The sequence below is a fragment of the Apostichopus japonicus genome, chromosome 8 (genome assembly GCF_037975245.1).
Source record: "Apostichopus japonicus isolate 1M-3 chromosome 8, ASM3797524v1, whole genome shotgun sequence".
Classification (NCBI taxonomy): Eukaryota; Metazoa; Echinodermata; class Holothuroidea; order Aspidochirotida; family Stichopodidae; genus Apostichopus; species Apostichopus japonicus.
The window spans coordinates 37,964,497-37,980,060 of NC_092568.1; the positions used below are offsets into that span (position 1 = coordinate 37,964,497).

The 15,564-nt window shown below is 35.2% G+C and overlaps 1 protein-coding gene across 1 annotated transcript; it reads right to left on the reverse strand.

Annotated features, from left to right (window-relative positions):
- Positions 1–984: 984 nt before the first annotated feature.
- On the reverse strand, positions 985–15,520 carry LOC139971910 (deubiquitinase DESI2-like). The gene is made up of 6 exons (XM_071978752.1): positions 15,317–15,520; positions 14,387–14,705; positions 13,311–13,383; positions 8,543–8,636; positions 5,704–5,845; positions 985–2,343 (listed from the first exon to the last, which is right to left on the reverse strand). Exons 2-6 carry the CDS (start codon positions 14,459–14,461, stop codon positions 2,137–2,139), a joined length of 591 nt encoding a protein of 196 aa, XP_071834853.1. The 5' UTR covers positions 14,462–14,705; positions 15,317–15,520; the 3' UTR covers positions 985–2,136.
- Positions 15,521–15,564: the final 44 nt, after the last annotated feature.

Sequence of the window (15,564 nt, forward strand, 5' to 3'; positions counted from 1 at the left end):
GATCTTCATCACAACCTAATACACACATCACCACAGCAAGATACCATAAAGTATTGACTTACAAAGGCACAGCAGGATACCCCCTCTACCCCTATTAAGACTTCCTTCCAGAAACAACTGAGTCACATTGTTGTATCAATAATAATTGTCAGCATAAGATATCCTCGCTGATTTCCTGTAGTCGCCAACAATAATGTCCAGTTTGCTACATCAGTTACTTATATGTGTTTTGTTCAATAAGTGCAGTAACATCCTAGTCATCTACTTTCATTTCCAGAGTTTCCTGTATAATGTTCTTTACTATTGCAGAAATCTCTTGTCTCTCTGCCATTTATAGATGACCATGTACAAACAGTAACCTGCAGAGCGGTTTATATTCAATCATGATTGCTATTGACACTGACAGCATAGTTAGAACTATTGCTGGCATGTTCCCATTCTCAAGTCACAGTTCCTTCTTGTAACTTCCATATTAAAGGTAGTCAGTATAGGCCCCAAATTATAGCACGCTATAATTTGTTAGAAGTTTTCATAAAGTACTTTACTGGAGGTCTTTACTCTCAAAATTGTTCTCAGACATTTTATAAGGAACACACAAGATGACTGAATGTCCCAGTGAGAAAAATTTCCTTGAAGGTTGTAATCAAAACAGTTTAAGAATTTTGACCACAGGTGAACATATTTGAATATCTAGCATACTTGGGGCCAATATAGCATACTGTACCTTTCACTGAATTAAACTCTATTACAATACTTTTACTTGTCTATTCAGATTACTTCAGTTTAAAAGTACAGTAGCGGCGACAGATATGCTAGATAGACCGAAAATGGTCGACACGCAAACACAACTTTTCCTTTCAATGTTTGTAATTCAACATCCATGATCTGTATCTCCTATAAGCAGAGTTGGTGATATTTTATCATATTTTGTAATTCATTCCCAGGTTTCTCTGTAGTTTCTTCCAAACTTCTCCATTTTTTGCCCTGGTCCAAATAGACGGTGTATGAGACATAAACTTTGAAACACAACATCATTTACCACTCGGTAGAAACAAATTACCATTCCTAATAATGACTGTACAAGTCTACAACATACGGTTGTGAGTTTATACCGTAACGATGTTCGCATAGCAATTATTATTTACATTTTTTCATAATTTGTTCTCGGCTGGACTCTCTGTAGGTTAATGCCAACATTATTTAAGTACGTTACCTTCATTGGTTTTGATATTGCACAAATTGATCTTAGATATTAGTCATATTACCCTAACAATAACCAAGCCAGTGTCATGTAGGAAGTGGTTTTCAATTATGCAGGGATTGTCAACAAAGGCATTGATGTGTCAAATAGGTGACTGAAACCATAGAATGAAGTTCAAACTCCTTACTACTAAGAAGCTATAATCTACATAGGAATGCACCGGATCAACACTTTTTTGGATCAGGTCAGTCAGAATCGGATTTGGGTGGATCCCTCAGAAAACCTGATTTTTCCATGAGGAAATGAAATCAGAGAAAACATTAATAAGGCCGAAGAAGACTAGTTTTCCCTTATTATAACTTGTGAATGTATGCCCAGAATGTAGTACAAGAAGGAAATTTAGATTTACAATTCCTTGTTGACATTCTAATCTAAACAAGTTCACACTTGTTGGAATAGATACTCAATGACCACATTGAAGTTACTACCAACATGTTCTTAAGAGATAAATCTGAGCAGAAATAAAATTGTTTTGGTTGTTGTTGTTTTAGATCTGGCTGGAACCAGAACCGGACAATTTGTTCATTATATGGCCAGATAGGCTGGCTGGACCGGATATCTGGTGCATCACTTATTTTCTATATTGACTGCACAGAGCAGACACAGACTCCTACTGGAATCTATCCTGAAACTTAACAAGAAAACAGAGACTACTAAACCAAGAGATGAATAAACAAAAACGACTTCTGTGAAAGACAACTTCTCTCAACTCTTCTTCGGATAGGCAGTCAATTGTCGGATTATTTCCATCAAAATCGGGTCACAACTCACACACGATTCCCTCCTGTTTTCCTGTACTTAATAAATTTCATGTACCTAGAACTATCACTTTTCAATTTTTACAATTATTAGCTCGTTACTTGGCAAGAACTTGGTCATAACTCTGTTGCATCTCTTGGCAAAAGTTTCTTCTCCGTGAATATAACTTGTTCCACGTTGGCAGCATCGTCATGTTCCGCTGCCTCTTCTAGAGCTAGCGGTGTCAGCCATTCCTTAGGCAGCATCTTCTCCAAAAACGGTAACCTTGCACCGGCAGATGCTAATCTATTGATCCAAGACGGTATCTGTTTATTGCAAAGGATCTGTAACAGATGAGAGGGGAAACAAGGGAGGTAAAAAATAAAGTACGCTTGCAGAGTAATGAAGTGCATTCCCTCTCCATTCATCTTCACAAGTGAATAGGAACCCCCTTCCCCTCCCCCGGGAAAAAAAAAATCAGTCTCCAGATGACACTCAATACAAACACTAATTGATACTTACTTTACTTAACTACTGCACTTGAAAGTACAGAAAAGCTCCACAAAATATGTTACCCGCACAAAAACTTTCCAGGTTCATACTTATCAGCCGATCTTCATTCAAGTTTCAATCGCAACACCTTATAAATGAACTCTTGTGAATTGCAACACTGTTGAGCGATTTCCACCAACACTGCCACTGTGCATTCTAACCCCTGACCATCCTCCTTCCATCCTCTCCTCATCCTCTCCTTATCCTCTCCCCATCCTCCTTCCATCCTCTCCCATGCCTAAGGTCCAAACAAAGAGCCTAATTCTTGGGTAGACACTGAGAACTTAACACGGTAGTCCTTGCTCACACCACTAACGATTACTATTATATATTATATTACCATTACTATGTAAATGTTTGTTCATATAGATGATATACTGTATGTTCCATTGGTTCGACTCATTCTGAGAATGGCAAAACCCTTCCCTGTCACCACTACTGCCCGTCCTTACATTCCATCCCTGTCCACCTCTTATCTTCAGTGTTAAGCTGCTTTTCAAAGCTAATTGGTGAATTACTGGACACAAGTCATGATGGATGGATGAATGAACAAATGAAGGAAAGACAGCTGAAGACATGAATGAATAAATTACCTTCCTGTCCTGTCCCAGTTTTTATCCTGAAACCTCAACACTGATGTTGTGTTACCAATACTACTGTACTACAGTACTATACTGTAGGTATGGCACTCTGTACTGTATCTATTACTGTGTTGTATACTTACTGTAAATTACATTTGGCCCCAGAAAAGTTCAAACTGGAAAAGTGTATGTACATAAATGAAGAGGCAATCTACTCTGGAGGCCAAGCCTATCAGCAAAATGCCCTTCTTTACCCACCAATAACAGATAAACAGTTCTGTCTTTTCTTTTGTTCAGAACAACTTAAAGAGTCTGCTCATTCTCATTGATATTTGTTCGACAATAATGTGAAACATTTCATCCACACAAAAACAGAAAACAAAGAAAAAACAATGAAGGCAACTCTTCTATACCTGCACATAGAATACAACTTAACTGGTAAACAAAGAAAGAAAAAACATCCAACAAAAAAACAAAACAAACAAGGTGACAAAAATTATATCTACAGTAAAACAGCAATCCTCAAAAGCCTTGTGAATAATTCTGCCTTAAGAAGCACTTGACTGTGATTCTCATGTGTTTTGAATCTTGTATTCAGTCAATTCCATACGGGTATAAATGTAGGCGTTGAGGAGTGAATATCTTTTATTGCTCAGAGCTCAGTGGTTGACCGTGATATGCATTTCCGAGAAGATTCATGCTAAAAGGATTCTCCAATGACAGGAGACAGCCAGTAGCTGATAAGAGCCTTATCCGTTCCAAACTGTTTACTAACCTTTCACATACGTCAAACTTGATGGCTATTAAGGAATGCCTCTGTTTGCCTTTTAACTCTTTCAAGAAGGTGGTCAAAGAAGAGTCATAGTACTAACTGTGTGTGTGGACTGTACTAATATGATTCAGCACAGTGCAGTACAGTAGGTAAAGTACTTAGTGTATGCATCACTCAGGTTTAACATGTCATGACAACAATACCTCAAATTTAAGAATGTCTCGTGTTAGAGAATAAATATCATAGACTTAGAACATTTATGCCAAAGTTAACTCAAGAGTTAAATCATCCTATACACAGAGATACCTTGACCAGGAATTATTCACATTGTCATGGACTATAATATAGAATAACAATAGTACCAGCAGAAAGGAAGTTGAAGGTCAGTCACCAACCAAAACAAAGAAATGAAATACCTTGCAGGGCAAAAAATAAAAGCACTTCAATATTACTCTGGTAGCTGCAACATGACAAAATACTCTAGCACTAACAGCTGTAGGTTTGTACATGTTTGTTGCACTTTTCATTAATAGCAATGCAACAATAAAGCAAAGGACGCTAGGAATAGATGTGAAGATACTGGAAATTGCAAATAACAAACATTACATTTGTAATCAATTACTGTTCAGAAACCTTTCAGATCATTTTTATCTAGATGAATCTGCTACAAACTACCTTACAGTACATTGAAAGGCTGTGCTTTTAGTTGCACTACACAATCACAAAGATGGTGAACAGTTTCTTCTGATGTACTGTATACTGTACACAGTGTTTCAACCAACGTTATGAAACTGTAAGCATTCATTTCTAACCCTAATAATATCTGCGGTAAGCACAAATGTCTGATTGCCACTACCAGAGTTATCAAAATTATAAAATTCACTAACCCTAAGAGCTGCCTGACAAACCCATACACAATGTTGATGACAGGTCATTTCCAGAAACAGTCTATATGACAAACCCATACACAACATTGTGCAGCCTTAATGCATGTAATATATCACAAAGTTTAAATCTGGCAGTACCGTGAAAAGATTTTGGGGACAAGAATTCCCGTCTGTTCCAAACCCATAGAAGATTTAAGACTGGAAGTTTTTAAGTTACCTCAGTAGAATCAGTTAAAATGAGCTAGCTTGATCATATGTGAAGGTCTCCCTTTACCATGTCCCTATAGTTTCTACCTTCCTATAAAATGAAATATATAATTGCAGCTCTGAGAGACAAACATTTAAGCACTATTATTACTCCTTATTGTGAATGATGGCCTCTTTGCCATCTGTGTTAGATGTGACTTCAGTCCATGACAATAAATCTCCATTAATACTCTATGAGTTGATTTATCTGCTGAAGAGACTGCATCAAACTACCTTAAATGCTCTACAATACTGGTTAATGGAAACCAAGGGTGTAAAATAGACATAGAAATAGAAAAATAAGCTTGCAATCTGTTGAGTAGTGAAAATACACAGTTAATAAAATGCATTAACTCTGAAAGGGTTCCTTAAAGCCTAAAATCACAGTTTTGAGGTTTTTTAGTCAGGAAATGATTTTGTATTATATTTCAGTTAAGCTTTAATACACACATACCGTATACTCTAATAATGAGCTCTTCTGCATTGAGCTTTGAAGCAGTAAGAATAAAGACACAAACGTTGTCTTGAAATGCTTAAAACAAGAATATGTCTTCAGTTAAGATGTAGTAAATATATATCAAGATTTTCTTCTTCTGCATAGACCTATAAATCTTTAGGTCAAATTATAACAAAAGAATTTAGGTAATTTTCAACTCCTTTCCTTACCTGTACAAGCTCTTCTGCGAAATGATTGCAGTTTTTGTGTATTAAGTGGTAGCCGTCACCGGGATATTTCTTGCCGAGACATTCCACAACTTTGGATACATCAACTTCTGGCAAGTCTGTTACACCTAGTTCTATTGTCTCCCTGTGGATGTGGGAAATTTAAGCAAAATAATATTAAAAAGACTGAAGACACGGTTGCCAAAAAGAAAGGGGGAAAAAAAAGGAATAAAGAAATAAAGCCGAACAAAAGAAAGAAAAATAATATGTTTAACAAGAGAACAAATAGAAGCTCTACATAATTATCCAATTTATGAATGAAGTGACACAGAATATTGCAGAGAAGACAATACAAGAGCAATGAAAGATGGAAATTACAGATCTGTGCAACTTGTACAGTACAGTAGGAAGAAATTAATGAAGACACAATGGGTTATATACAGTATAATATTGAACAACATGATGAATGCAGCTATTTTCTTTTGCTTCATATAAAAATACTGGAGTGGTACAGTATTTAGTGCCCTTGAGCAAAAACTAAACTATTTGTTAAATTGCAGATTCTTGCAACGCTTTTCAACGAAAGCATACAGCAAATCACCTTGGCATTCTGTAAACTGTACCGTAAGCAACATCACTAATTAGCAAAAACTTAGCAGACGTCCTTGTTCCAGAATATCCCAGGAGAATGTTTTCATTATTAAGTTGTGACTTAAAAATACTTATCAACAGCAAGTATTATAAACTGAATCTCTTGGGTGAGAAATAGAATGGAAGGCACATTGCGCTGATCACATGAGGGAGACTGTGACAGTGAACTGTAGCTGGCCGTACTGTACTTACAACATGAAAATACTGCAGTTACTTTCAGAAACGTTAAAAAGGACAATGTACATAGAACAAAGAAATACAGAAATTTATGATTTAATGAGTGTGAGGTTGTCAAAGAGACTTTTAAAATCAGTCTTACATAGTTTCTAGTCTCTCACAACTTGTGTTTCATAATTTGGCAGTTCATAAAGTTTTCATTGCATATAGGTTTTATGTCTACTGTTTGTGCCAAAATAGTAAACACATGAAAGAAAAGTCTGTTAAACCTGTGTCTTGGGTGGCAAACTGCAGTAATTAATAAAGAATGCCAGAACTAATCTACTTTAGAAGTACTAACTCATTAGATGAATGCATTACACTTCAGGAATCAGTATGTTAAGATTGAAATGAATCTCGTAAAGGAATGATGTGCAATACTATAGGAGATTTACTCTTCCTGGAATTGAAAAATTACTGTATACAGTATATGCAGTATAACCATGTGCAGCGATGGTTGCACTCACTGTAACTGTTTTACACATTACACTATATACTGTAGACAGACAGTAACTTTGTTATGTACATGGACCACCAAGTTATGCTGTTTTTATTTGCTTGACAGATCTGCTCAAATATGCTAATATTGATTACTGGACACCGACAAAAACTGATAGATCATCTTAAAAGAAAAAAAAAATCATATAAAAACCCAAGTACTGTTATGCTGTAGAACAAGCTACTGTAAGTGCACTATATAGATGCAGTTCATGTCCTTCCGAAATACAGTAGCCTACTCTATAGTACTATAACAGAAAAGCTAATCTGTCAGTTTGAATATTTTTTACACTCTGTCTTTTTGAGAGAATTTTGTCACTCTAATAACTAGAGACCAAACAAGGAAGCAAGGTGCCACTTCCTATCAAGGTTCTTCTCAGCATACAGTACACTGATGTTATGTATGAAAAAGTCAACTTGCCATGCTATAGTCACAGATAAATATTCTTATATGAAGCGTGACATTGTTATTACTTTGCATAATTTAACAAGTGCAAAACTATACCTGGAGGGATATATGGTGAAATTTGGAGCGAGTGAATATTTTACAGCCGCACTTGCCATTCCTCTAGGCATTCTTGACACAAGAGTAGTTTAATAGAAGAGCTGAATCTCTTCCAGGGGCTAATAATAATGAATGTATTCATAATGTGCATTGATCAAAGTCCCAGCATATCAAGTTGAAATGATAAACTCCTTAATATGTGATTGAGAATAAATGGATGTCTTAAACCGTAAACGTTTTATAGGGGGATAAGCTCATTACTGTAGTTTCTTTGCCATTTTTACGGTGTATATCTATATACTGTATGCATATAACACATACATACACAGCTTCATTGGTATCAGAATCAAGAAATCTATTTTATATGAGTGACTCAGCTAACAGCTATGTTAACCTACTGTAATCTGTATATATGCACCCATGTATGTCCAGTGTTACATGCCTCAGTTATGTACAATAAACAGCTCTTGTTACTGCGTGCTCCTATAGACAGTGCATATATATACAGTACACCAGCTGTGTATATTGGGTATCATGCCTGCTCAATGTGCAAGTCATATCAGTCAATGCAATGTGTACAGTCATACTGTCAACCCGTGCCTACAATGGCTCTACATAGCTAACAATACAATGCTATAAAGTCATTCTAAATATTTATGTAAGAGAGTAGAGCTATTGTACATTCAAACAACAGCATCAAAGTTTCAATACATTTTCAGACACGGTTTCTTATGACAACTTAAGTGACACACAAACACCACATGACATGATATTTAACTATATCACGCCCAGAATATTATCAATGTATGACATACACAGAATGAAATTTGTGACAGTCACTTACGTTACAAAAACAAAAATCTTCTGTGAATAGTATTGCACCTTTTCAGTGAGAATTGGGTGGTGGGAGGGGGAGGGGGAGGGAGAGGGGCAAGGCTGGACATTTGTCTTTATTTGGAGAGGCTGACTTACTTGTATCTGAACTGAGGACCTAAATCATCGATATCCCTGGGATCAATTTCAAATATTCCTGATATAGAATATGGATGACCTCCGTAGGCAAACTCTGAAAGTAAAGGAGCAGATCACAAGTTACTGTAGTTAGTTAATATATTTTGCATATACATGGACATACAAAAACAGTGCAGTAATGGTATACTGTATACAGGATACTAGAAAAAACATAAAATGTTTATCAAAGCTAGTAACCCTAAAGGATGACTTGAAAGTACAGTTCAAGATGACTTGAAAGTACAGTTCTACAGGAATTAGTAATTTAAAACTGTAATATTTACATAATGAAATTGAAACCTGCTTGAAAGTCAAACAGGCCAAACCTATTCTGTCGGGAGGAGGTTTTGATATCTCTTTCAGTGTTACTGATCGATTTACTGAATCCTCACTGACATGTTCTGTACAATCACATTTATACAATCACATTGATAGGAAAATTAAGTTCTTTGTTCTACATTTCCCAGAATGTAAGTACTTAGTACTGTATCATTATCCTAAGAACTGTGAAGCACTTTATTGAATACAGAACTTCAGTGCCAGATGACAAATTTGAAACAAACCAAGTAACTGCTAGAATTGTACAATAGTACGTTGTAAACAGTTTTACATATTCAATACAGAAGCCTTCTGCAAGATGAGGTCACTAGTTGAATGGATATTGTATGGATATTATTATTAATAATAATTATAATTAATTAAATTACTATTACTAGTATTGTTATTATTAATTATAATTAATTATAATTAATTATTATTATTATCAATCATTATTATTATTATAATACCGTATACATACAGTATTGGTGTATTCAAGCAAGTACAGTAGATTGCCAAGAAGAGTATACTGCAGTCAATGCTGTTCTTAATAGATACAGTTAGCATTTTATGGACATTCTCATTAATACTGTACTCATACTGAAAATATCATCCCTACAGTATCTATACTGTAGTGTACATTTTAGCATAAATATTTGCAGACACTTTTTCAAACCTACTGATAATTTCCCTGATGATTCCAAAGTTTTTTCTTGTCATTCTTACAAGTTAAACAGTATTGTACCAGACATTGAGGAGGGTCACATACAGTATGTACAGTATTACACAATCTTTATTATATTTGGGGACAATAAATGCTCTGACTTTGCATATAAGTGAATGACGTATACTGCATGAACATTTCCTGTATTTCTCCTGGATGTGATCTATATCATGACTGGGAAGGTCACATTTCTGAAATGTTAATTATGAAACATATTTCATACTAGAAGTAAGGTGACTGTGTCTATTTTAGAAAAAAAACAGTGGGCGTTCCTTGAGGCAAAAACCACATCAAATATTGAGTCATCATTCAGACAGTTGAAGGTGTAGTTGTTACCATCAAGAAAGAATAAACAACAAAAAAAGAAAAGAAAAAATAAGGAAAAGTGGGAGGGGGAGTGCATATAACACACCCAGTACAAGTAAAATACTAAACACCATTCTAGGTGACACCTGACCATTGTCATGGACATGTACAGTAAACACTATGGAAACTCTACAAGTATATATAATAAATAAAATCTGTCTTCATGAATCTACCTGCTCATATGCATTAACACTATTTGTATGCGTTACTGTACTGTAGCTTTACTGCCCTGCTATTTTTGTTCATATATGTATATGATTTTAGTCATTTTACAGGATGCATATAATCAAACTAAATGAAGGTCAACAAACAAATGTTTTCTCTGAAAGCCGTATTGCACCACAGGAAAAACCACACATTGTACATGTTTTTACACATGTGTACACTTTCATGTACTGTACTACATACAATGTGCAGTACTTTTAACTAAGTACTGTAACTGAAACAATTCTGAAATTTTAGTCTTGATGGGCGGCGACAGCACCCAGCCTGATGAGTACCCAAGGAGATCTTGTTGGTTAATCCCTAGGGAAATTTACATAATCACAAATTCAGCCCAAAGATGCTTTTCAGTCTCCATAATTGGGAATCTCACATGCATAATAATTAAGCAAGATGCCAATTCTGAAAGCAGATTAAGTCAGAGATATGTCATGGAATTGAAATTTGAGATATGTTTAAATAATTAATTGCACATTTTTTGGGATATTTCCCCCAGGATTATATACTGCATTAAAGTTAATCTATGTACTGTGTGTTGATTCATATGACAGGCTAAAATCATACTTCTGAGTCTGCAGAAAATGAGGATAATAGGAAGGCCATTTTGTCACCTTGCTATATACTGTACACAGAATATCAACAACAACCTACAGTACAGTTTTGAATCCAAGGTTTTATGGGGCCAATCAGTGATAATTTAGTGAGCAAATGTGAAATTGCTGTACTGTGGGTATTAACAAACATACAGTATGCAACAGCAGTCTATGTTTTTTAATTAGTAAGACCAGCAACAAGTAGAACTGCAACAAATGAATAACACATTTACACTCTATGCATGTACTGATAAAAGTGTACAAACAAATTAAATATGTCAAGTACATTATGCACAAGTTTCTGTTTTCTCCTTTTCCAATAGTGGAAGGTAGAATAATCTTGTGATGTAATATTACTTGTGTATAGTGTATGCACACACTGTACTCTGTCTCTGATAATTCTGTAAACAAATTATTCTCATTTGCTTGAAATAAATGAATGCACGAATACAAAGTTTGAACAGACATGCAAAGAGCATGACAAGTGCATGGATGTGCATAATTTGACAATTTGATATGTGAATAAAAAAAATGTGTGGATAATGACCTGTTGCAAATGCAGGCAATGTTTTGGTTTCAGGGTGAAATTTCCAAAATGTAATAAAAGGTGGAAAGTCGGGAAAGCCCTTTTAAGCAAGTTTCTGGCATTAGTAGTACATTTAAGAATAGGTACTTGCAGATTTTAGTGTACACCTTTTGTACATTGAATGTTTCTTGAAAGTTAACCTAAATACGACAAATGAAGTAAAAAATGAATCCAACTCCCATGGCGCATCAAATCAGCACTGAACATTAAAATTTTCAAGAACAGACTCAAGACATTACAAGACTTATTTTCTATGGCATATCCCTGAGCACAAGCACAATTGAGCATTGGGTTACCTCTGGATATTAGCACTTTTATAAATGTGAATTTATTATTATTTCAGGCATATTTGGTGTTTGTGGGGGGGGGGGAGGGCAATAATGATGACCTTTATTCCTTTAACTTCCACTACAGTAGATCTACCTGTACAGTACAATGATTTCATGACATCTAGATCTACTTTAAAAGCTATCTCATCCAAGCAAGAAACAAGAAAGAATGTTGACCTGTGCACAGTAACTTGCTATTGATATCCCAGTTTTTGTAAATTTTTGTTTGCAGTGAAACGACATGTTATTTTACACTACATACAGTAGGTACTGTATATGGCACTAGCCACATAACCTGCATCAATTTATGTGACAAATTTTTTAATGAATGTACACTAAAGGCCCAGTCACACTATACCGATTTTTTATCGGAATACTATCCGATTTTCCCGGAGGAATCGAAACAGCCAGTTTTTCGTTCGGGTCTTTTAACCACAGTGATAAAGGACCTGCTTTGCTATCTATTGAACCATTCCGATGTGGAATAGCCCTCTCCTAACTTTTGATATTGACGCTGTTTCCTTTTATCGGATAGCTATCCGATTTCTCTTCCGACTTTTATCGTTTTTTGATGTGACGTCACTTCAGAATGTAGTCCGTTCCAGAACCCCTCAGATTTGGAGTAGGTATTCGAATATTCCACTGCATTCATTACATTCACTACCACAAACCTCACTCTTCGGCCTAAAATCGGAAAAATCAGACCGTATTCCGATAAAATATCGCTGTAGTGTGACCGGGCCTTAACAGATTAAATAACTTACAGTACAGCCTGTCATCCCTTTAATTACAGTGACAAAGTAACAATGTTATGTATTCCAGGCACAATTATCCAGAAAATTGATCAAAGGCTATTCCATTTTTAAGACTGACCCATCAGGTGGCACTTGGAGAGTACCCTTTTGTAATTATGCTGGTTTCTTTTGTTTTTACTCAAGCAACTAACAATGTAACAGACCAACATTATACCTACTGTACACTAACTGATAGAATGATCATCACACAAGCTGCATCCCGTGGCATAGTAATTTTACTGTTCCATAATGTACCAGCAACTATTTTTCATTAAAGGAATCAAAGGAGCTTTAAAAGCACTAAAGTCTAATGTACAGATTAATAAGTAAGATTTGAAAACTGTTTCCTGCAATTGTAGGATGAATGAAATGTAAAAAAGTCAAGGTACAAACAAGTAACATTAAAACAGAAGACAGAACTGCATCTGGAGAACTCATGTACTGTAAGGTAGGGAGAGAGTGAGAGAAGTCAATTGTTCAAAACTAGCTCTAAACATGTGACAAGCCTAACATGGTACATCCCTCTATTGTAATGGTGCTTGTAACATGACTATGGCCTTCTTTGTCATTTCTGTTGTGCTATATATCCTCCTGTTTGCTTTGTTTTACTTATATTGTATAACACCAAGTGCTACAGAACACTTCTGTTAGACCATGGCGGACAAATCATGTAACTGTAAAGGGTCCATACATCTTAAAATGTTACATTTCTAGACGTACTATGGGAGAAAGTACTGTAGTCCAGATGAATGAATGAGATGTAATTTCATATTGACCAACAAAATGATTCAACTTACCTCGGCCAAAGATTTCTACTCCTGTATGAAACACACCTATCCCTATGGTTGTTGTATAGTCATTTGTCCAATACTGTTTGAGAATTAAAATGGGGAAAGAAAGAGAGATATAAAATCTGTATTATTACATATATTATATGTAATATTAAAAACAAGAGTGTCACGGGTACAGTAAGAATATTAAATATTTAAATATTAAAATTGTTAATAAGTAATTTGCAAGTCTGCTTCACACTAATGTATTGATACTAAATTGTGAGAATTAACACAACTGGTCTCCTACTGAAAGTTGGAAATACTTTTCACACTGAATTGATAAACAAAGAAGATAATAACGCTGATGATCTTGCTTCAATGGTTGCATTACAACTTCTAAAGGTTAGTGGCAATGACCTGTGCAACACATGCTGTACATAAAAAATTTAAAAAAACCTGTGCTTTCAATATTGCAAGGAGACCTTTCAAATGTGATACATGTACAGCTCTCCTACTGTAAAACACTGCAACTAGTTGTTTACTATGCACATCAATTAATTTTTCTCATTGTAAAACAAACCACCAGGATGGAATTATAGTGTAACTTAAACCAGTACTTCAGTATACCTCCTGTATGTACACTGAACAGATATATCACATGATTTTGTAACAACACACACACACACAGACTATATGGATAAGACAAGAGTGTTCACCCTCTTTCTGCTGAGAAGTTCTTGGAGTTTAATTTGCTGCAATCTGATGAGACCAAACTCAGCCTTTAATGGACAGATACTACAAAGTACTGTACTGTACATCTGAGCATATATTAATCTGCTACTTTAAAATAATAACTTAAGCTGTACGTTCAAGATCCTATGAACTTTGATGAAGTTAGGCAGACCCTAGATTGTGAGGAAATAATTAACACATCACTATCCATTTGTTCTGACAAATATACCTACATGTATTAGTTTCATACCTAACAAGAACCTGTAACAACTGGTGTAGTAATATAGTCTGTTATAAGTTACAACCCAACACAGCTTCAAGCAAGATATGCAACTATTATTCACTTTCATACATACTTTCATACTTACCATATCATATATATTCAGCTTGACAAGAGCTGGATTCTCCTCTCCATCAAGTTCTATAAGGTCAATGGAAGACATCTTCAAATGTTGAATAAATCTAATCTGTAAAACAGATAAGCTTGGCCAGGTACAGCAAGATCCACAAAATCGAACAGATTGTTTTCATTAGGGACTGTAAAAGTTAAGTTTTACCATTTTAGTTACACCAAGCATTAACTGCAGTGATATCCACATCCATTGTAGCTAGTGTTGATCTCTGGGTTGGAATGAAGTTTGCTTATTAAGCTTACTGACGATATCTTCGTACTACTTGAACAGCTTTCTAAACAAAAGAAAAAGAACAATTACAATTACAATTAGGAAAAGAACAATCATAATTAATGTAATATTTATGAAAAGATGATCTTCAAACCTATTTCATATTAGGCCTACATCATCAATATTACTTTGTTGGTACAAAAGTATTCATCACAAATAACATTAGGTAATGGTAATTTCAAAATGCTAAGAACACAGTTTTCATCCACCGAATATTGATCAGATTAGGAAGTTTGAGATAGATCTGTCCTCTTCAAAAGTTTAAGGCCCCAAGTTATAGCCATTACTGAGCAAGTGCAATTCCCCTTAATATCTGCATGCTTTAATATATTCTATATAATTTCTGTATCTGTTTGAAATATTTCATGAATGTATGTGCCAGAAAATAAATAATTACTGTACTTGGCCTATTCACAAGTATCATGAATTCTTACTAATACTAATACTAGCTTGGATGCGAGTCATGCAGAAAGTATGAAACTTGCTTTTTCCTTACGTACTCTCTGGTATAACTGTGTTGCAGGCTAACTTAGCTTAAAGTCAAACCTAGCTTAGTTGTTTGTATTGTAAATGACACAGCTGACGACCTACAGACTAGTTGTAAAAACAAGTTACCTCTTCTGTAAGTTGATGTATTCGTACGGCAGTAAATTCACCAGCAATGTAAACACCACGTTAGAAGCCTACTATAAAGGAACACATATTTAGACAATAATAATATTAATATCGGAAGTTAACATGTTAAGGCCGTGAAGTCTTCTCCATTTAGTCCAAGCAATACACTGAACACTGAATAATACAACTACAAGTACAAGTGGAACATGAACGTAACGACTTGAATGAAACTGCGTTCGTTAGCAGTG

Coding starts and splice junctions, on each gene's coding strand:
- LOC139971910 (XM_071978752.1), bottom strand. CDS start 14,461: ATGTCTTCCATTGACCTTATAGAACTTGATGGAGAGGAGAATCCAGCT. Junction 8,637..13,310: donor AGTAGAAATCTTTGGCCGAG/GTAAGTTGAATC, acceptor CTTTACTTTCAG/AGTTTGCCTACGGAGGTCAT. Junction 2,344..5,703: donor TCGCAGAAGAGCTTGTACAG/GTAAGGAAAGGA, acceptor CATCTGTTACAG/ATCCTTTGCAATAAACAGAT.